The 22,882-nt window shown below is 37.3% G+C and overlaps 1 protein-coding gene across 6 annotated transcripts in view; it reads left to right on the top strand.

Moving 5' to 3' along the window:
- tfeb (transcription factor EB) overlaps positions 1–22,382 on the top strand; it is a 36,683-nt gene extending 14,301 nt beyond the window's left edge. For 2 of the 6 annotated variants that reach the window (XM_082156138.1, XM_082156139.1), the window contains exons 2-10: positions 395–487; positions 7,886–8,139; positions 12,333–12,620; positions 13,364–13,456; positions 16,402–16,519; positions 17,369–17,425; positions 17,945–18,020; positions 18,125–18,272; positions 18,817–22,382. In XM_082156138.1, the coding sequence (XP_082012264.1) occupies positions 7,951–8,139; positions 12,333–12,620; positions 13,364–13,456; positions 16,402–16,519; positions 17,369–17,425; positions 17,945–18,020; positions 18,125–18,272; positions 18,817–19,326 (1,479 nt within the window). In that variant the 5' untranslated portion in view covers positions 395–487; positions 7,886–7,950 and the 3' untranslated portion in view covers positions 19,327–22,382. Of the gene's footprint in view, positions 1–394; positions 488–7,885; positions 8,140–8,481; positions 9,372–12,332; positions 12,621–13,363; positions 13,457–16,401; positions 16,520–17,368; positions 17,426–17,944; positions 18,021–18,124; positions 18,273–18,816 lie in introns of those variants that run through there. The other 4 variants (XR_014202012.1, XM_082156141.1, XM_082156140.1 and 1 more) reach the window with 4 other exon arrangements.
- The last annotated feature ends 500 nt before the right edge of the window (positions 22,383–22,882 follow it).

A 22,882-nucleotide genomic window follows, 5' to 3' on the forward strand; every position in this document is an offset into this window, starting at 1 on the left:
TCACACTGAACATAAAGATTGTGGTCACATTATAAAATCTTTATCATCAGCTTTAACATGGATACTCAGAGTTACACGTCATTGTGCAGAATAACTTTACAGAGTTGTTGGGTCTATAAGAATGAATGCACTGTACAAGTTTAATTCTCACAGTTTGGTAAGAAGTTTAATTAGACGTTTCATGGTTTGACCCAGATATCAACTGTGCATATAAATATAAATATCTGCGATACACCTGTTGCCTTGTTACTTTGACCGCTAGTAACAGCACAGCCGCAGCTACTGTATCTGCAGTATTCTCATCACTCCGATTCATCCACAACCGGACACCTCTTCATGTTACTCACTGGACAAAGCATGGCCACTAATACACATCTCTGTGTTTCTCTTCCAGTTTTTCAGCCCACTCATAGGCAGGCACCCAGTCATGTAGAGAGCAGCGCGTGGAGGACACCCAGATCACTTTCAGCACTTTCTACACAAAGAGGTAATTGTGAGATATTTCTCACAGAGAGAAATGAATAAAGGCACAGAAAGCCGTGGAGAATACAGCATTCAGCGTGTGTCCAAGTGCAGCTGGGCTTGTCTGTTAGGAAAATCCATTGGGTCGTTTGTGTATTTTCCCGTAAGTGCCGACAAAGTTGGAAGTTGCATTAGGTCGTATTGGGTTATGATTTCCTGTTGAACGAGTGAGTAATCAGTGACATGGGTTGAGTAAATATAATGCCCCCTCATAATAAAATGACCCAAATGAAAGGGCTTTATATAATAAACATTGTTTTTAAATCTTACTTGGTCTAACAGAAACTTTTTATGATCCTTCCCAAGTCCATGAATAACTTTGCACGTGGCTCTGACTGCACACCACAGCGTTTGCAATATTAGATGATTTATTTTTAAAAACAGACTTCTCAATAGCAGCATTGTCTGATAATAATAAACAATTATATTTTCCACTGCTTCAGAGTCAAGAGGTCACATAGTAATTGACATGGCAAAGACGGTAGAAACGACATGTTGTTTGTGTATGTTTTGAACATTTTGAAAGAAGTCACCCACAGGTCATTGCAGTTGTTAGATAAGTTAGAATCTAATCAAGTTAGTCTACACACTAGCACATATTTGAGCTTGACAATGCTCTAGATTTTATCAAGAATCTTGACACACTTGTACAACAGTGACATTTCAGGAATGTAGGAGTGTCATCCTCAGTTTTGTATTTCCACTATTATTTTTTCTAGATTGTAAATATAACTACTGGTGGTATTGAGAGGAAGTATATATAGGCCTACATTTTTTAGATAAATTAATACTTTTATTCAGTAAGGATGCATTAAATTGATAAAAAGTCACAAAAAAGTCTGTTTCAAATTTATTATTTTAAACGTTCTAGTCATCCATCAAGGAATCCTAAAAAAAAATGCACAGATTCCACAAAAATATTAAGCAGCAGAACTGTTTGCAACATTGATATTAAGACATTTTTCTTGAGCAGCAAATCAGCATATTAGAATGATTTCTGAAGGATCATGTGACACTGAAGACTGGAGTAATGATGCTGAAAATTCAGCTTTGCCATCACAGAAATAAATTTACATTTTAATATGTATAAATAGAAAACAGTTATTTTAAATAGTAATAATATTTCTGTATTTTTGATTAAAAAAAAAATGCAGCCAAACAAAATATACTTATATTTTAATTATATATATATATATATATATATATATATATATATATATATATATATATACACACACATTATATTTTAAAACTGTCTGGAAAAACCAGCTGTGTTGTAGAAAGTAAACATACTGTGTGTAATGTATTGTGACAGCTGTGTCAGGATTAAGCTGTCTTGCATCTTGGACTAAATCCAGCAATCCGTTTAATCCAGCATATGACCACTTAACTCTTTCCCTACCAGCATTTTTTTGAAAAGTTGCCAGACAGCGACAGCATTTTTGATTATTTTTACAAAATGTCATGGAACCCAGAATATTTTGTTGAATGAATATCTGATCATATATATATATTTATTTATAATAAATATAAAAAAGCAACATTTTGAACAAAAAGCTGAGAAAATTTTGTTTTTGTCAAACACTGCTTCTGTTCGGATCAGATACAAAACAATGATCAAAATATAGACTGAGTAGATTGAGTCCATCAACACTCCCAGAGCTTCAAAGTCCTATACCTCTTCCTGGGTTCGACTTTCATTCAGTAACATTTCTAAGCTGTTTAATGTTTGATGATCATGTTAGCTTACATGTGCATAAGCAATGCTTCTATCGCTTCTTCTTTGCTTGTTTTTGGATCCGGAGATTCTGTACATTTTAAGAAGATGTGTCATAGCACCCCTACCGTATAACAGTGAAAACATGGATTGCCGGAAAAAAATCTGTCAATGGCGGGAAAGCTTTAATAATAAATGACAGAAAAACTCCATCAATGGCAGGGAAAGAGTTAAAAGTATGGGAGGTCATGGAAGTGTCTTGTTCACGTGAAAGCAGGGAAACCTGAAAGTGTTTGTTCTCTTTTGATATTTAGTAAATTGGCATTTTCTCCATTCTCATTGTCAATCAACAGTGAAATGAAACAGTTTTGGAATGAGGACAGCAGAATCAGTGACTTTAAAAGCAGAAGTCTTAGTGATGTTTATTTACTTGATTGCATGAGTTTGCGAGTGAGGTAATCGCTGTGTTGTTGGGAGCCCAAAAGGCATGACCACACTGCACATGACACAAGCATCATTTGGGGATTTTTCTGTTTTTATTTTCTTGAAATCATGAGACCCTAGATGATATTCAGTTTATCAATAGAAGTGCTCCATATTGTTTTAAAAATCTCTGCCATCTTTGTGATTATTGTACGGAATTTATAAAAATGATGCACAATATATCAATACTATATTTAAGTTGTTGTTTATGTTTTTTACATTTACATTTATGCATTTAGGAGACACTTTTATCCAAAGCGACTTACAGAGGGAAAACAAAGGATTCATCAGAGAGCCAACTATCATTGTAGTACACAATGCTAGGTTTATTACACAACTAGATTAGGAAACCAACAAGAGAAGAAATGCAGAATTGTTTTAAATTATCATATATTGTTTAGCATATCGGTAACGATTAGGCTAACTTAAAAGTTCAACATTAAAAACATTACTTTAATATCACTGTTAAATGCAATCTTTAGCAAATCTCAAAATGAATGTCCATTTTGTTTATAGTTTATACTTTACACTATAAAGTTGTGATGCCTACATTTGCTTGTAGATTATTTATTTTGACAATAGCATAGAATTTTAATATCTGCCATTTGTCGTTATCTGCTCCAGTTGAATTCCTTGTAATGTTTGTGACCTGGTTTGTACCAAATCAAAACTCAAAGTAATTGAGCTCTTGATTATCTTGAGGAAAAAGAGGAAGGAAAAGGGTGCTGTGAAGACACTGTCAAAAGGTTCAACTTCCTACTTGAGTGATGTCCTTCCCTTACCCATCCCACCTAGCATTATCCCGGCGAGCGTTAATCCCATGTGCGAGTGTGAATCCTTAGAACATGCTGGATAACTTGGCCAGAGCATGGAAAGTTCACTGTGTGCTGCAGAGTCATTTTACACTGCAGCAGTCTATTACCCTGAGGGAACAGGGTGTCTCAGCAAACAGGAACAGAAAGTGTGGGTGTTATTTTTGGTTCCGCTTGCCTCGCTGCTTTGCTAGAGAGGGCGGATGGTAAATCAAGTGTGGGGAGAAACTGAAGAGCCAACATAATCTGGTCCTTTACCAGACCCCTGCCCACCATTCCTGTGCAGGTTACTGCAGTGTCCAAAACCCCACGACTACGAGGTATATTCATATTTGCATATAAGCAGCAGTTACTCACCAAATCTCAGATTTGTGAATGAGTTCATGTCTGATATTGCAGACGCTAGCTCTGAACACAAACTGATCACTTTTAGCTACTCTGGCTAATGCTCATTGCATTCTAGGAAATAATGATGACCTAAGCAAGCAATTCCATTCCCTGAAAATGTCTGTCATGCTATGATGAAATAGTAGCCATATGTTTCAGATTCCCTGCAAATTGTTTTATTTTTGTCCGAATAAACTTTTAAATGGCCGTTAATACATAAGGATGTTTTTGTATCCATTTTGTGTAGTTACATTATCTGGTAGCAGGGGCTAGTTGGCAAACCTTGACCCACCCAGTGTATTAGTATTCTTGCATTAGTATTCACACACAGGTGTTCTGAGGGCATTTTCAGATTTGCATGTTTCCTAGAATTGTTATGTTTAGGACATTTGTTTGAGTATTGGCCTGGTGGTTAGTGCATGCCATGTGCTCTGACATATGGTGTTTGTGTAGGCAATGCGAGTTTGAGTCTGACTCATGTCATTTCCTGATTTTTATTCTTTATCACTGTCTTTGCCAATTAAGGAAGACATGCATTATCTTTTCCATCATGCAAATAAATGTTTGTTTGCAACCAATTCTGGAATATATAATAGATATATAATATTTAGCAGTATTGAGCTTTGCTGTGTTAAAGGCGGCACACAGGCATAGTGACATATTGAATGCTATGAGACTTTGTAAGCATGCAGGTTTGTTTGTGTGTATGTGCATAAGCTTTGTGGCTTTTTCAATTTTTTCTTCATCATTTGATGTAGAGATGCCATGAATTCACTGGCTACTGTGACAATGGAGCACTTTGATAGCTGGCTCTGTTTGGATGCATCTCCATCGGGGCAGTGTATGCCTGGCATTCGCTGATGGGCGGTGTGGGAGAGCGACGTCACAAAAGGAGGTGGTTTACGCATAGAGCAGCGTCAGTATATGCCGGATATATACGTCACTATGTTCAGGGCTGAGCCTGAAATGTTTTGTTGATACAAGATATGAGAACGTCCAACTCTGACTCTTCAGTGGACTTCTGAGAAACAATCAAGCCATCAGGTTGTTTCTTCATTGGAAGAACTGGGAAATGTTTACCAGTTATCTGACCAGTTATAAATTGCCACCTAGTCATGTGCCAAAGCTATTGCTCATACTTACAACTTAAGTATTTTTCAATGTTAAAATACTCCTATTCCCATTTAAGAGGCAGATATGACTATATGCAAGCTATTGATAGTTTGATTCCCTTGAAAAGTAGTTATTGGCTGATATTAGAGATTTTCTAAATATTGGTATTTTCCTGTCTTTTCAGTTATGGTAAATGGTAAATTAATATATAAACACAGTTAAATGTAATATTTAGCAAAATATAAAATGAATATCCATTATTCATACTGTGCATTAGTGTTGTGTTCACTTGTAGAATTTAAAACGATTGTTTCTATTATTTTATTTTTTATTTATTCAAAATAATATATAATTTTAATATAGATCATAACATGAAAATAATTATCGGGTTACCAGTACTGGACAGAATTTTAATATAAGTGCATCCTTTTTGAAAAGTATAAATACTGTGGCTGTGTGGCACTATCAAAACATTGCTCTGTTTGCTTGAATCCCGATCAGCCCGACACAACAACACTGACTCAACCAATGGTGTAACTTGGGGTGGGACCAGCTGTAAGGCCAATGGCAGATTGCTTAGATTTTCTTTTTTTTTTATAGTGTTGCAATGACAGAAGTCACTTTCAAACCAAGCAGCTTTCTTTTGGTTAACAAAGAGAATTCACATTATCAACTGAACCCGAAGCAAATTGTGGAAATCACTCTAAATGGAAGTGAATCGACGCAACCGATGTCGTATGGCACGTGACAATGACAACATGGCAGATGTAGTACGTCCAACTTTCATACTATATAGAGCATACTTTTTTAAAATCTGTCCTGAAGTAAGTTTCAAACCAAGTGTAGTACTACTATAGTAAGCGATTTCAAACGCAGCGCTAGAAACTTCCAGACAGGTGTATTGAGGCAACAAGCAAGTTGGAGCTAAACTCTTCGGTCACTGGCCCTCCAGGAGCAGGTTTGCAAACTCCTGCTCTAGAAACTTCCCAGAATATCTTTCCAAGCATTAAAGCAACATAATAACACCTGCCCACGAGTATCATAACAGTCATTTTTTCAAATGGTCTGGTGCCACCTTCAAATTTGATCTCGCCTCACTCATTTTAAAATCAAATACCAGCAGGTAATGAACCACCCCTGTGGTCCGGTTCTTCTGTATATCAGTCCAGCTGTTTGCGAGACAGCCCGTCCCAAAACTCTGCTCTCCTGGAACTGAGTCAACCTCTGGCAACTGCCCTGGTGACAGAGCCTGAAAGTGTCCACTGACCAGCATGAACCACAAAGCTTGTAGTGTGTTTGCCCCCCTCCACCGCTGAAATGTACACTGTGGGCTAAATACTGCTTCAGTACTATCTCAATAGGAGCTGCTTTGCTTATTGTACCTCTAGTACAATAAGCTTTTCTCCATAGGCGGCCCAGTCCCTCTGGATTGTCCTTTCCCCCCGTGGCTATGTACAGTATAGTTTGTGATGTGAAGCAAGAGAGGACGCGCTTGGCAGACTTCAGATGGCTTTATCTAGCATAGTGTGCATGCTTGGTACCCAATCTTAAGGACACTTAAATTCCACTTCCTGTTAGCAAAGTCATGCTTGTTTGCATATTGGTCTTCTGTGGCACCCCAAAAAGAGGAACTCGTTCAAATAGGGACTCCCCTGGACCACAGAAGAAACAGGGTGTGGGCCTTTATAGTGGGGTAATGGACATGTCTGTTTTGGAGACATTTCCAAATTAAAAAGGCAACTCACATGAGCTTTAAAAGAAAAGAAGAACACCACCTGACCCTCACATGACTTCCCCATCACACTCATCGTTACTTCTGAATTGTATTTATTTAGAGCCTTCGGTCTCCTTGTGGGAATCCTTTTGAAGGAAAGATCTATAATAATATTCTTTTTTTTAATAAGTACTGTATTTTTTTTAATTTTACTAAACTGTTTTAATTATTCTTATTTCTTTTTATTATTTTAATTTCTTCTATGTAAAGCACTTTGAATTGCCATTGTGTATGAAATGTGCTATATAAATAAACTTGCCTTGCCTTGCCTTGCCTTGTGGTACCATAGGAATGCCTGAGGCTTTTGATATTCTTACGGGCAATTTGAAGACACCTAAATGACATTATGGATGTATCATATGGTGGTTAAATGGGAAATGTGGGTATAATAGCTTCCTAAAATTCTTAAAATATTTGTTTGTACACAATGATTTTTTTTTTTGGGGGGAAATGCCAAGTTACATGATTTATCTTTTAAGTTCGTCTTTAGGTTCTACACTTTATTCTGTTATTAATTTAAACTTGAGGCTTTAGATTGTGATTGTACCTTATAAATATGTTAAGCTACAGTCTATACATTGTGTGTGTGTGTGTGTCTGTGTGTGTGTGTGTGTGTGTGTGTGTGTGTGTGTGTGTGTGTGTGTGTGTGTGTGTGTGTGTGTGTGTGTGTGTGTGTGTGTGTGTGTGTGTGTGTGTGTGTGTGTGTGTGTGTGTGTGTGTGTGTGTGTGTGTGTGTGTGTGTGTGTGTGTGTGTGTGTGTGTGTGTGTGTGTGTAAGAATCCATCTTAACCATGTAGCTGTGTTTGAAGATGGTAGCTTGTTAAAAAAAGATGATTATTTATAAATTTATTTATTAATAATAATATCCCTGATCACCCTGACAGGGTTTATTTTGTGATAACAAAAATTCGGGGTCAGCATTAATTTATTTTATCAATAAATATATATATATATAAAAAAAAAAATTTTTATTAAAATGTTGTTACTGATACTGTTTTTAAAACAGTATAAATATAAAGTATAATTCTTTGGATCCATTTACTTCATATTCACTTACTGTAACTATTTCCTTTGCAGACTCCCCACCACTCTTCGGGCTGGACTGCGCGGCGACAGCAGCCCGCCCCCCGCGTCCCCCAGCCATGTCGTCACGCATCGGCCTGCGCCTGCAGCTCATGCGGGACCAAATGCAGCAGGAGGAGCAGCGGGAGCGGCAACAACAGGCAGCGCCCATGCATTACATGCAGCCTCGCCAAACTGCACCCTCATTAGCCATCAGCGCACCAACTCACTACCAGGCGCCCATGCAGGTGCCTGTTGAAGTGCTAAAAGTAGGTACATCCACCATCCTGTGTGTGCTCATCCGAATTTGGGTGTGATGAAGCGAATTAACAAAAAGGAAAAAAAGCACTTTGTCAAAGAGCCAACAATAATCATAAAGGTTTAAATGGACCCTTTTCGTACACTGTGATGATGCATTTCCACAGTTATTAATACACAATTGATGCATTTCCACAGTTATTAATACACAATTAATATAAAGTCTAGCAAAACATTTTTTATATTTTCTTTTTTTTTAATGTACATTAAAGACTACTTTGGGAAAGATTTACTGAACGGCAGATTAACACGGACCCGCAATCTAATAAAAACTCAGATGGGAGGAAATTTCAGCAAATTCAATGCCATGTCAGATGCAAAATCAGTTAACACATACTCATCTAATGCTGGAAATACCACTAAATTGACTACTGCAAAGTGCAAACCAAAATAAATAATCTCCGCCCATAAGTTTTGCTGTCTGACAGGTGCAATAATACAATAATCTCATATGCAATAAGTGCAAAAAAAAGTGTCTATTTCTCACTGCGTGTCTTTAGTAAATCCTAATAGCAGTTTTAAATGCCAAAAGAGGGTTTGCACGGGCACAAGCTATTAGTAAATCTGCCCTTTGTGTTTTAGTACCTTGACATTCATTTTCAGATGTTATTTATTGATATTGGATCAATTGGTAATCCAAAAAATTATTTTTGTTGTAGTTTCTGTTCACCACTATAGAAGTTTACCCAACTATGAACACTTCTGCTCCTGAGAACCCCAGAAATGTGAAAAATGTCTGTTAGTTGAAAACCTTTTTTGGTTTTCATGAAAAGCGTGATAGGTGTTTGTGGGAAATACTTTGCTAAGATAAGAAATGCCCTCTCCCTTAAATCTTGCCAAATTCCATCTAATCATTGTGCAGCTATGTGTTCTGTAGTATGAAAGAGCTCCCCCATGAGACCCTAATCTTGCCTTCCATTGGGTAGTCTAGCCGTGCTCCGGCCACCCTAGTGGTCCCAACTGGATGAATGAGTTCTAAGGAGTGCACGAAGACCAAATTAGGCAAGATTAAGTACTCTGGTAATCTCCTCTTGTATTGCGGTGAAAGAGTAGTGGGCAAAGTCCAGAAGTCAGTGGGTCGTGCAGGACTGACCACGGCTTTGTTGTGCCGGATTACATTTCAACCAAGATCAAAAACAAAGTGAGGAATATTTGTAGAAGAATGCGGTGGAACGGCAGCCAGGTAAGAGGAAAGAGACAGAAAAGAAGGGCGACTCTGACATGACTTATACAGAGATAACACACAGGAAGACATTCTTACAGGTGACATGTTTCTGTCTGATTCCATCTGTTATCCTGGATTGTTATCAGTTTGTTTAAAGAAAGCGACTCTGTGCTCAGTTGTACATACATGGAATTTTGAGTTTAGGTGTGTGCGATGTTATGAAACTTTGTACTTCACCTACAATAAGTTTTTATCCGGATGTTTTTTTTAGTTTTTTTTTAGAGCCTGACAAAACATCCCCACAGTTTTTTTTCGGGGGGGGATCTGTAAAGCTTTAGAAAGTTGAGGTTGTGGAATTTATTGTAGAGTTATTTAATCATTTATTGTAGTTACTTCTTGTGCTTCTTTGAATAGACAGTAACAGGCTTTGTTACTTGCTCAACAACTTTGTGTGTGGTAGGCGACTAAAAACATTAAGGTTTTAAGACAATAATATCTGATAAATTACTTAGGAACCGTTAACAATAGAGATAGACTCAAAATCAGTTTGACTGTTTATATATGTAAATTGTATCAAATAATAAAAAAACAATACTACTACTAATATTAATATAATTAATAATTAACTATTATGCAAATTATGGTGTTAATGTTTACTTTAAGGTCATTTAATTGTGTTTAAAAGCATAAATAAAACTACTTTTACTACCGTTCTAAAGTTTTGGGGTCAGTAAGATGTTTTTAAAAGAAGTCTCTTATGCTCACCAAGTCTGCATTTATTTGATCAAAAGTTGTCATATTTGGGAAAGATATTTTTATATTCTAATATATTTAAACATGTAATTTATTCCTGTGATGGCAAAGCTGAATTTTCAGCATCATTACTCCAGTCATCAGTGTCACATGATCCTTCAGGAATCTTTCTAATATGCTGATTTGCTGCTCAAGAAACATTGAAAACATTTAAGTTGTGCTGCCTAATATATTTTGTGGAAACCATGATACATTTTATTCAGGAATTGACAGTTAAAATAAACAGCATTTATTTGAAATAGGAATCTTTTGTGATGTTATGAATGTCTTTGCTGTCACTTTTGATCAATGCATCCTTGCTGAAAAAACGTACTGACCCCAAACATTTCAACTGTTGTGCATCATTTAAATTCAGTTTAAATTAAATAAATAAAATGACATCTGACAATTGGCATGTTGGTTATCATAAATCAAACATTAAAATAATCTGTATCTAGATCATAAAGTAATATTAGTCGACTCGGTCTTTAGTTATAATGTTTAACTGAGCCAAACGGAACCTGTTTGCATAGTCAAACCTCTGTTTTGCTCAGACCAAAGTAGTATTACTTTCTTGAGTGTAAGTGGCAATAACTTGTGGCACTAGCATGTTGTTGCTAATTTCCCATGCGGCCAACCATGTGTTACCTCAGGATTAAGCAACAGTAGCTCATGTTTCACACAGAGCGTATTATTTAGCTGGACATTTACCACCACCGTTCCTAGACTGAATAAAAATATGTAATGAAGAGCTCCATGCTTGATGCACTTCTAACCACAACTAACCTTCTGTAATTTCACCTCTGAGAGCTCAGAGCAACTGGCTCTACCCAAAATTCCTTTACAAAGCCTTCACGGAGAGGTTTAACAACAGGGAATTGCCCTCCCAGACACTGTCCCTGGTTTACAGCTTGTGTGTGTAAATTGGAGTCCTGTATCCTTCACTTACACTGCCTATAAAAGTTTTACTTGCTCCATCATGTTCTTTAATCTTTCAGTTAAATAATACAAGTGATTGGACTGAAATTGAATAATTTGCAAGCTGAAGAGTAAAGGCTTTCATCCACTAATCCTGAGGCTTGTTTTCATTCAGGAATGTGGTTGATGTATTGTGGCTAATATTTTCCATCAGTATACAGGCATTGGAACTCAATTTTGTTGATATGCATGCTCGCTCAAATATGAGCACAGTCACGCAAAAGTTCACAGGCAATATGTTGCTTTGCTAGCACTTAAATCCTTTTGCTTTTCATCACTGCACATCTATCACACATTTTATCAAATGTCAGTTTTGTGTACTAAATCACTCAGTTAAAGACAGTCTGGCTTTGAAGTGAAAGAATGAGGCCAGTCCAGTCAGACGTCACCCCCGCTCTGAACCTCCACCAGCAGGTGCCTGTGTGATTCATTGAACCTCTCTAGAGGCTCTTTCTGGCCCCTGTGTGCTCCGTACATGCCTAGATTTAAACCCCACAGTTGCATAACCATCTATGACTGTGGCTCTGAAACATACCTGGTTGATGAGACTGAAGGCTTTGGCTTGTTGTTTTTTTTCTAATGTGTAATGGTGACAGTAAAAACACTGTACTTTCCACTGGAATAGTAAGTCATGAGACATGATATTGCCAGATGATGCACACATTTTTTAAATACTTTTTTGTTTTGTGTACTTTTGCAAGGTATTGCATTCTTACAGTTCTTGCATTTCTGTCAAAATATATTTCCACTACCGTACATTTGGAGAATGTTTTTGAAAGAAGTCTCTCTGAGGTTTAAGTTTCCTATTCAAATATATTTTAAAATTTTAGCAGCCATTATCACAGTGTATCATGATCCTTCAAAAATCATTCTAATATGCTGATCTGATTTGAAGAAAGTTCAAAAGAAAACAGCATTTATTTGAAATAGAAATTTTGTTACATATGTAAATGCCTTTACTGTCACTTTTGATCAATTTAATATATCCTTGTGAATAAAATAATTAATTTCTTTCAAAGAAAGGTTTTTACTTATCCCAAACTTTTGAACATAAGTGTACTATTATGTACTATTAGTGTACTATTACTATTAGTACTGTTCTATTATATTATAAAAGCAATACAGGTTTGGAACGACATGAGAGTGAAAACATGATGACAGAATTTTATCATATATCATATCATATCATATCATAATTATATTTTACAGGTGCAGACCCATCTTGAGAACCCCACAGACTACCACATTCGACAGTCTCAACGGCAGCAAGTCAAGGAGTACCTGTCCACCACATATGCCACCAAGCAGGTAGTACACGCTGTCACAAGCTTGGTACAGCCCTCTCCACCCACCATGCCCCAGGGTCAGACAGGAAACGTCCCACCAACCATGCCCTCTTCTTGCATGCGCACTGAGCAGCTCATGAATTCCGCTGGGAACAGCGCACCCAACAGTCCCATGGCCATGCTCAACATCGGCTCCAGCCATGAGAATGAGGTAGTTTCTTAGTTTTCATACAGTTGTGGGTTGGAAACATGTCGAGGCATGTTTGAAATGATGAAAAAATTATACTTTTCCCATAACATATCTTCACAATCATCAATTATTAATTTTGATGTCTCAACACATTTGATTTACAGTTTGTATATCTGTCACAGTTTTATATTTAGCACCATAGTTCCTCTTTCAGTTCACAGAAACCTTAAGTTCAGTAAATGACAATGTCTTGCTCGTCTTTCATACGCTTTATGATTTTCTCCATTTCTCACCCTTGGTTGGTGTTTTTTTGCCCAGGTGCATATAAAGGTCAGAGTTTTAACTAACTTAACTCCATTGTCATTGGAGTTTAAGTGGCCAATTATGGCTGTTGAGGTATAATTACAGATTAAAGAGTGACAGGGAACCCAGGGCAGGATGGCCCTTTGGAACGAAGCAGACTTTGGTCCTTCCTTCCTTCCTCCGCTCCCAATGCCACCAAATCCTATGGGATACTAAGTGAATGTTTGCTTGTGGCACACTAACAACCTTTATGAGCTAAGCTACAGAGGGATTATGTCTGTACGGCTCTTTAGAGGAATACATCTTTCATCAGTAATTTTCAGTGATATTATAATTAGATATTTACTCAGCACAGTTATTTTGGAGAATTTATAGCAAAAATCTTTAGTAATCAAGTGTACATAATTTGTAGAATGCAAATGCACAAGGTGTCTAAATTCTCCTTATGTGTTTTGGACAAGATGGATGAGGTTATTGATGACATCATCAGCCTGCAGTCCAGTTATGATGACATCCAGGCTTATATTGACCCCGTGGTCCAGATGCCAAACACAGTAAGTAAAGACTTCACTCAGTTCAGGCCTTTTAGTCGTTGATATTGCCGCCTGTGACTAATACAGATCACTGAATCCCAGAAGGTAAGTGGAAAATTGAGTGAATAATTCCTGTTTGTGATGCACAGTCTGCGTCGTCTTGTCTATGAATAGGTCTATTTTTGAAACCCCCGCAACCTCTTACTTTGACAATGGAGGAATTATGCTGGATCCATTTGTTGTGCTGCTTTTTATCAGGGTTATAGGGATGAAAAGCATCTTTGTCTGATTTCCAAAAGTCACGTCTAATTATAGCAAAGCACCATCTCAGTAAAATGAAGCAACTGTTTTTCTCTCATGCAACCTCAAAATGCCTTATTTTCTGTTTAGACTCATCAAGAACTTTGCCTGCTGAATTTTTTGTGCTGGATTTATTGGATAACTGATATTGGGACCTTGCCAGCTTACTTTCGACATGTCTCGGGGGAAATGTTTTAAGTATTTAAAATGTTTAATTGACTTAAAATCGTGGCCTGATTTACTCAAGGGAAGACATTGCGTTAGAAATCAGGAAAGTGGGAGCACTGTGCTTTGTATTTAAAGTAACTGCCCAACATTAACAATTAAGCCGCTCTCAGTTAGAGTTCAACTTGTTTACAAGGCATTTCGTGAAGGTGGGGGAGCAGGGGGAGGTTTGGGAGAGAGAGGGCTGGGGAGGGGAGGCTGAAAGTCCAGATAGGGGAAAGTTCAGTGTTTAGTGGTTAGGAGAAAGTAGAAGAGAGAAGGTCCCTGGGCGGCTCAAGTTAGTCTCTTCGGAGAGGTCTAGGGTGAACGACAAGTGTGTGCAGCAATGAAAGATTCAGAGGCCAATATGAAAGACACAAATAAAACTTATGCTATTGTGGAGGTTATCGATGGAGAGAAGATTCAGCTGGTAAGGCCGACTTTTTCCCATCACTCTCCTTTCTGCAGGCCGAAGAGGGGGGTGGGGTTGTTTAGTCTTGCTGCTATTTGTTTCTGTGCGTCTGATTCCTTGAAACTAGAGGGACTAGAAAGAAAAATGCAAATGCCATGTGCACTTTAAGGACACCGGTAACCTTGTCACACACATTTAGCTGTACACTTATAGCAACTTGTGCTCATATATCTGTAAATGGCTCGTTGTTTATGGCTGTTGTTTAGGTGGACCTGCAGGGGAGCAACTGAGTACAACTGGTTCAACTGTTAAAGAGATAGTTCACCCATTAATTACAATTTCTGTCATTTCCTCATGGTGTTCCAAACATAGACACACAGTGGAAGCCAGTGGGGTTCATTGTTGTTTTGGACCCCACTGATTTTCATTATACAGACAAAACTTCAAAATATGTTTCACAGAATAAGAAAAAAAGCAATACAGGTTTGGAACGATATGAGAGTGAATACATGATAACAGAATTATATTATATTATATTATATTATATTATATTATATTATATTAATTATATTATATTCTTTTTAACAGAATTAAATTTTTACAATATTGAGTGAATGCGTCTGATTGAATCTCCTATTGATCAGTGTTCTTAGGGATCTATTTTCCATTGTAATGATTGATCTTTGGTTCCAGACTCTCTGACTTGGTCTCCTGCATACAGGAATCATCACGCATAAGGAAGTGCTACTGTTGGTTTTCTTCTGTTTACCAGCAACATATTTACCTGAATGAGTCACACACCTTGCCATTTTTCCCAACCATTCTTTCCATATGCAAAGGTTTTCCTTGATAAATGATGTTATTATGCTTATCCACAGAACAGTTAAATCCCTAATCCTGGTGGATTTGTGATATGGCCATTGAAAAAGCAAAATGGTGTAAATAGTCTCAGATTTGATGAGTTACATTGACCACTTTGCTCAATATTTAGTGTGCAAACTATATTTTTCTGTGGGGCATTAGGGTCGGAAAATACTTTGGGGTGAAGAGGTGGGGTTTCAACTCCTAATGAGGCCGCAAAGGCCGCCTCTGACCCTGTTGACCATGTCCCTCTTTGATCACGGTTTCTTTGATCAGTGATTAAAAACTTCTAAGGATGGAATTCCCTAAACCGATAGGGCATCAAACACTTTGCATTGTGCATACACATACTTTGAATCATCGCCATTGTTTGTCAGGAAGCAGCATTTATAAGTTCACACCCTCTTTTATACACTTTCCTCTTGGTTTCTCTTATCGCATCCGAAATGCTAAATGAGCCGTTTCTGTTTACTCAGTATGCCACTGAGGCGTGCTTCGCCGAGAAATTGATCGTAAGAAAATCGTAAGAATTTATGAAACGGTGGTTGCACGTTTATCCAAAAGTAATGGCTTCGCATAACGGGCACCACTTTTTTTTTTTACTGTTGATTTGTGTTTGTTTGCCTTCGTGCTTCACAGTAGCTTCTGTGATAAGGTATCTGAGCTGATTTATCTGTCACGGCTCATTAGGAGCTCATAGCCAGCTCACTTACAATTATACTCTGACACTAAGATGGAATAAAAGATACAACTGGTATAAAACTATAAAGACCCAGATAAGAAAGAACATAGTCAATCATTTCTCTCACCTAGAAGCAATTGCCGAGTGTGATATTTTTTTGTTTTATCTCCATTATCTCAAGTGTTTATGGCTTTGCTCTAGAGATAAGCTGAGTGTTTATTGGGTTTCTAGTGATTGTGATGATTTACCAGGGTTACGCTGAATATAGCTTCATAAAAATGCCATTTGCAAGACAAACTAGTTGTATCTTCTCCAGTAAGTAAAGCATAGATTGCAGTAAGGACATGCAGTAGTCTTCAAATTAAGGGGAATATGTTTGTCAACTGTACCCATGGTTTAGTTTAATTGATACTCAATGGTATGAAAGATATTTGTCTTAGTAGCTTTAAATACAGCTGTTGTCGTCTTACTCACCAAGACTCACATATAACTCTTTTTGCACTGTAGCTCCCGCTGTCCAGCAGCCATTTGGATGTGTACACGGGGCCAGGTATGTCCGGATCAGCTATCGCCATGACCAGCAACTCCTGTCCTGCAAATCTGGCCATAAAGAGAGAGCTGTCAGGTACATTTTCTAGAAATCTACAAAACAAAGCACTGCTGCACATACAGACATTACAGTTAGGAACCACATACAATTCCAGCAATGGCATCAAAAGTTCCAGCAAAAATCTAAAGTTTAGACACATTATTAGCACTACTTCCCAGATTTTAGACTATTTTTAAAATGGTGGTAAAAAATAATAATCCATGTGAAATAAAACAAATGAAAGAATAGGAATTATGTATAAAAATGTATCAAATTAAATAATAGTAAATAACTTCTCAACCAATTTCCTGTGTCACCTTATTGTTTTTCCCTATTAAAAACCATAAAAAATATATATAAATATTGAAAACATTTGTTTTGCTAAGAAATCCAAATGCAGGATTGATTTAATTCATCTACAGAATTTATATGACATGAAAAACATACATTCAAGAGTGTCTAAACATTTAACTGGTAGTATATAGTAGGTTATACCCTTAAAAAGAGTGTATGTAAGTGATCTGAATTATGGGAAGCAAACATGACATCATTTTGACATCAAATTGATGAGAATGTTAGATCATACTCAAATTTTTTTGTTGTTTTAAATTTTTTATATCATGAGTGTTGTGTCTTGAGTAATGTGTTGCCGTACGAACCAAAAAAAAAAAAAAAACTGGAAATTGAGCAGAGCCTAAAAGACACTTCTTAACATCTGTAAGACACGAGAGAAACTTTGCTGGTTAAAATGTAAGCACATTTCACTATTCCAAGGCAATGTTACTTATCACCACTATTGCAAAGCCTCATAAATCCAGTTCTGACAGCATTTGCGTGTATAGCAAAACATGTTAGTTGACAGTATTGCCTCTTGTTTTTGGCAAGATGCTGAAGTTCGGGCAATGGCTAAAGAGAGGCAGAAGAAAGACAACCACAACCTGAGTGAGTATGCGCTTTTCCCCCCTCATTTCTTTCAGTTTACAACCCCTCACAGTTTAAAGTACACTATCTCCGCTAGTGCCCTGCCATTGACACCCCCTGTCACCATCACCTCTGGGCAAATTTAGCTGACAGCGCACTATACTTTGGTCTATCGTTAACTCAGACAGATCCTGCTGCCGTGGCATTAAAATGTAATTGCCTGTGGCATTTCACAAGTATTGGAGTTGTACAATAAGAAGCTTGGCCTGTTCCCAAGTACTTTGGTATAAGAGGATATATATTGCTAGTGCATTATAAACAATTTACACACCAGAACCGATCTCATTTCCCCTCATTAGATTGAGTCAATAAAATATAAAAATAAAAAACGATAGCCACATGATGGTCAAGGTCAGACATCATGCTATAGAAATGAAAGTCTGTATGAGAAAGAGTGGGGTGGATTCCTCTTTTTCTCCTAATACTACTAATTTTTAGTACTACCATACTGACAATTTTTTTTTTTTTTTTTTCTTTTAGTTGAAAGGAGGAGAAGGTTTAACATCAATGATCGAATTAAGGAGCTGGGCACCATGATTCCCAAAACCAATGACCTGTAAGTTTGTGTTGTTTATTTATGTGAATTTTGTAGACTTGGAGATGAACTGTAGTATTCTTTCATTGAGAAGCACTTGACCCCCTGGATCCTCTTGTGTTCAGGGATGTGCGCTGGAATAAAGGCACTATTCTGAGGGCCTCTGTGGAGTATATTAAACGCATGCAGAAAGACATCCATAGAACCAGAGAGGTGGAGAACAACTTCAGGAGGATGGAGATGGCAAACAAACAGCTGTGGATTCGTATTCAGGTGAACATTCATTCAGGACTTATGTGTCAGATAATATAGTCATTACAAAAATAAAACCTTAAGTATCCGCTTGTTGGCCTAGCAACAAGATAAACACTGAAAACCATATTAAACCATATCAGTTCCTTGTTTGTCCATTTTTTTTTTTACTAAAATAAAATAACGTTTACTTATTTTTCTCATTTTTTATTTAGTTTAACTTGATGTACTAAAATAACAAAAAATTTAATAAAAAATTATATAGACATATTAAAAATATATAAAACTGACTGAAAACCTTAACAAAAATGTAATGGAAAATATTAAAATAAAACAAATTCAACTATTAATAAAAACAAGGATCTCAATGATCCTAAAATAACACTGATATAGAACAATAAAAAATTAATTATAAACCAATCTAATATCGACACATAAGTAATATGGTATGAATATATTGTGTTTCCCCACTCATCATACAAAAATACATTAAAAATGAGAACTGGTATTTTGAGAGATGTTAAACTGACCATCTTATTGTGATCTTCTTGTGCTTATTCTCCAGGAGCTTGAAAGGCAGGCCCGAATGCACGGCCTCCCCAGCACCTCTCCATCGGGCCTGAACAACACTGAGGTTCTAAACCCCTTCGTCAAGCAGGAGAGCAGCCCTGAAGAGAACCACCTCCCGCATCAGCCCCATCTCCCTCCTCACTACCCCCAGCATCAGCAGCAGCAGCCCCTGTCCCACCCTCAACTCCACCAGCACCAGCACCTCCACCCCCAGCCCCCACTGCAGTACCCAGCAGTGGGCAGCTCCCAGCACTTTGACTATGCCCAGTCGCTGGACTTGTGCAACGGCGGCATCCCAGGATATCAGGATGGCATGGGGGATCTCTGCTCTTTGGGCGGAGGTGTCGCGCCGATGGGAAAGAAGAGCGAGCTAGGCTTCTTGCTGATGGAAGAGGCCCTGTCGCCGCTGGGAGGAGACCCGCTGCTGTCCGCCATGTCCCCCGATGCTTCTGTTGACAGCAGCCGCCGTAGCAGCTTCAGCATTGAGGACTCGGACATACTGTGACCTGGACAGCCTTGGGTGCCACTGCACCACGTTCATATGATGCCACACACACACACACACACACACACACAGATATTGCATTTAGTCTGGCACACTGTTAACGGGGAAAGGTGCGTTTTTGATGCGTCCTGCCTCCATGAAATTCAAGTTTAGCTCATTTAAAAAAATTTTATCTGACATTTTTTGCTCCACAAATGTCATGCACGTTGATCCATTCAACTAAACAAAGAGAACTGATATGCTTGAATTCTGTCACCCAGAATTGTCCTATATACAAACTTTTTTGTGACATGTGAAGGCCAAGTATGGTAACCCATACTCAGAAATTGTCCTCTGCATTTAACCCATTCAAGTTAGTGCACAGCACACACATTAGGAGTAGTGAGTAGTGAACACACACACACTAAAAACAGTGAACACACACTCCCGGAGCAGTGGGCAGCCATTTTGCTGTGGCGTCCGGGGAGCGATAAGGGGTTAGGCGCCTTGCTCACCTCAGTCATTTCCTGTCGGTATTGAGAATCGAACCGGTAATCTTCGGGTAACCAGAGTGACTGTACAAAAATATGTACTCTGATACACACAGATTGTCTTGAAGGCTATGAAATAGTGCTGTTTTGAGTCTGAACTTTTACACTCCCTGCAATATAGCAGTATATATTTTGAATAGTCCAAACAAATTGAAATCTGCCTTTTAGATACACTTATTCACCCTAGAATTGTCACAGTCCAAACCACACACTCACATTCTCTATCTGTAGAATTATATATTTTTCGCTTTGACATATGTCAGCCTTTCCCACAAGTGAGACTGTCACACTTAATGTCCTCTAAATCCAGACAGAAATGATTATTGGAGCATTTTATTTTTTTATACCGCCACATCTGAGCTCTTAAACACAGTGCCTGCTCTATCAGAGCAATATGCAAAGGCAGCTTATCCTCAGACAGTTTATCAAAACGCAGGAAGGACAGGGTTCCCACAGCCATGGAAAACCTGGAAATATCAAGGAATTCATTCAGATTAATACATTAATACAATCTTAGTTGTAGTTAATCTTAGTCCTAAGAGGTGAATCATTTTTTATTTTATTTTTTGGTTCTTTTTAATGAGTTATACAGATTCACAAAACAGTCTGAATGATTCATTAGTGAATCAGTCTGAATTTAAATCAATTTGTAAAAGTGACACTGAAACTTGAAAGGCCCTGGAAAATTCATTGGTTAAAGTGTCTGGGAACTCCAGTAGGGCCCTGTAATGTCCATGCAGAGAAAGGCAAGAAGAAAAAGGACAGGTCATACTCAGGTGTGACTCTCCACCAATATGGAGAGACTTGGAAATAAAGGTATCAAAGAAACCTGCTCTATTACCTTTTAGCATTAGTTTTAAACAAAAGCCTCTTTATTTATATATATATATATATATATATATAGACAACAATATATAGATATAGATAGCTGCTTTAAGCAATGTTGAGGCTTCTGTTTGCAGGCCAGACCAGGTGCTAGTGTGACAGTACGTTCAGTGGACAGTGCAGCAGAATGCAACATAAATTAACTAGTTAGTCCTGTTGCCACACACTCCTAGTAAGGTGCCTTAAAGCCAAGGCCGGATTCTTCAAGCACACACTGAAATGCCCTCTTGTATTGGCACGCTGTAAAATAAAGCCGACAGCTGTGAGCGCCCATTTGTCCAACTGAAGTTCATACAGCCCAAGGTGCCTTTCAGGGAACCTGGATCAACATGAAACTTGATCCAGCTTTTGAGCTGTACACTGAAGGATGTTTAATATATAGAAAATGTACATGTATTATTATAGGTTTTCTCTTTCGCTCTCTTTTCTTTTTTTTTTCTTTTCTTTTTTTTTAAAAGCACTGGAAAAAATACTATTTTAATTTTATTGATATTATAAAGATTTTATGAAGCGAGTTTTATTTCAAATGTTTTATGCCACTAAGCCATTTAAATGTACTTTACCTGACCTTTTTTTATTTTTTTCTATCACTGCCGAGCCATTAAAATATAAAAAAAAATATATATTTCTGCCATACTATTATACAAGTGGCAAGTGCAGAGCCATATTATATTTTTCTTTTCTCTTTTTTTTTTGTGTGTGTACAGAATCGTTAAAACACATTAGACTTTTAAGAGATTTAAAGAACAATGTGTAATGTTGTTTTTATATTGATTTTATTCCTTTTTTAAGAAAAAGACAGTTGAGGAAAAGTGATACTGTTGAGTAGTGATTCATTGTTTTCATTCAATTTTAATTAAAACATTGAGAATGTGAATTTTATGTATTGTACAGTTAAACTAAGGTGGCTGTGTTGAACATGAGCTTTAATAGAACCTATGCGCTGTCCTCAGAAACAGCACGATGCTCCTCCAGTGTCTTATTGCCTAACCACCTCTCCCTGTTTTACTGCTTTATTGTTTTAAAGGTACAGTACTTAGGTGCTGAAACAGCACCATTCAAACCTCATGAATTAGTATTGAAAATACTAGAGACACTTTTTGTGATAGTGTATTTTATCCATTATTATTGCAGGTGTATGACTAACTGGATCATACACCGAATTCAGCTGAGTTAAAAACCAGCCAACAGCTCGTATTAAGAGTTTGTTACTCTATGCAAATCTTTGACTTGGTTAGTTAGAATAGGCATAGCGTTGCAAAATAAGCAAGGGCATTTTGGATAGCATAGCAGGAAGGGGCTTCTAATTTTGCTTGTGTGACATTTTGTTTTGTTTTGTTTTAGCCATGCACCAAGAATGAGAAGGTTTGAGAAGATAAATCACTTGAAGTAAAGAGTGTGCTTTGGTAAAATATCTTGATGATTAAAAAGAAGAAAAAAAAAAAAAACACTTTGGCATTTCATTATACAGCATGCTGAAAGACAATACAAACAGAATGTGTCTCAAGTTTTTACCAAAACCCTCTGAAGGCATTGAGAATGTTTCAGTACTGTGGATGTGTCATGTTTATGGGATTTGCTCTTTCATAAATCTCTGGAAGTAAATGACACCTCACATTAAATGTATTTAAGTTGATGGTATATATTGACTGGCTTGTGTGTTTTGTGCACTTAATAATGGGTTGCGTATTAATTGAAATCTCATCTTCTCTTGAGTAGGTATAGGTACTTATTTTGAATAAGTGATTACTTAAATTACTATGAATGTGTGTAGTATCCGCCGGGACGTACTACATCCGCCATATTGTCATTATCATGTGACCCACCAGCCTTTATTTATTTTTTATTAACAGAACAGAATATACAACAGTATACAGAAATGTACAGAAAAATGGCAGTGTGCAGAACATCCATTCATTAATTCAAACCGCTGTAGTAATGAAAAAAGCTTTCTTTCTTCCTTTTTTTTTTTTTTTTTTTTTTTTTGTTGTTGTCAATATTCTCAATATTCAAAGTGCTGTAGTCTTTGATCTCCTGGAGAAAGTGGATGAAATTTGGCTTGGACCCATAGACTGTAAAAAAATAGCTTGGACCCTGACAATTTCCTCTTGTGTATATGGAACTTCCCCCAAATAATAAAA

Source organism: Leuciscus leuciscus (assembly GCF_965113295.1).
Source record: "Leuciscus leuciscus genome assembly, chromosome: 23".
Classification (NCBI taxonomy): Eukaryota; Metazoa; Chordata; class Actinopteri; order Cypriniformes; family Leuciscidae; genus Leuciscus; species Leuciscus leuciscus.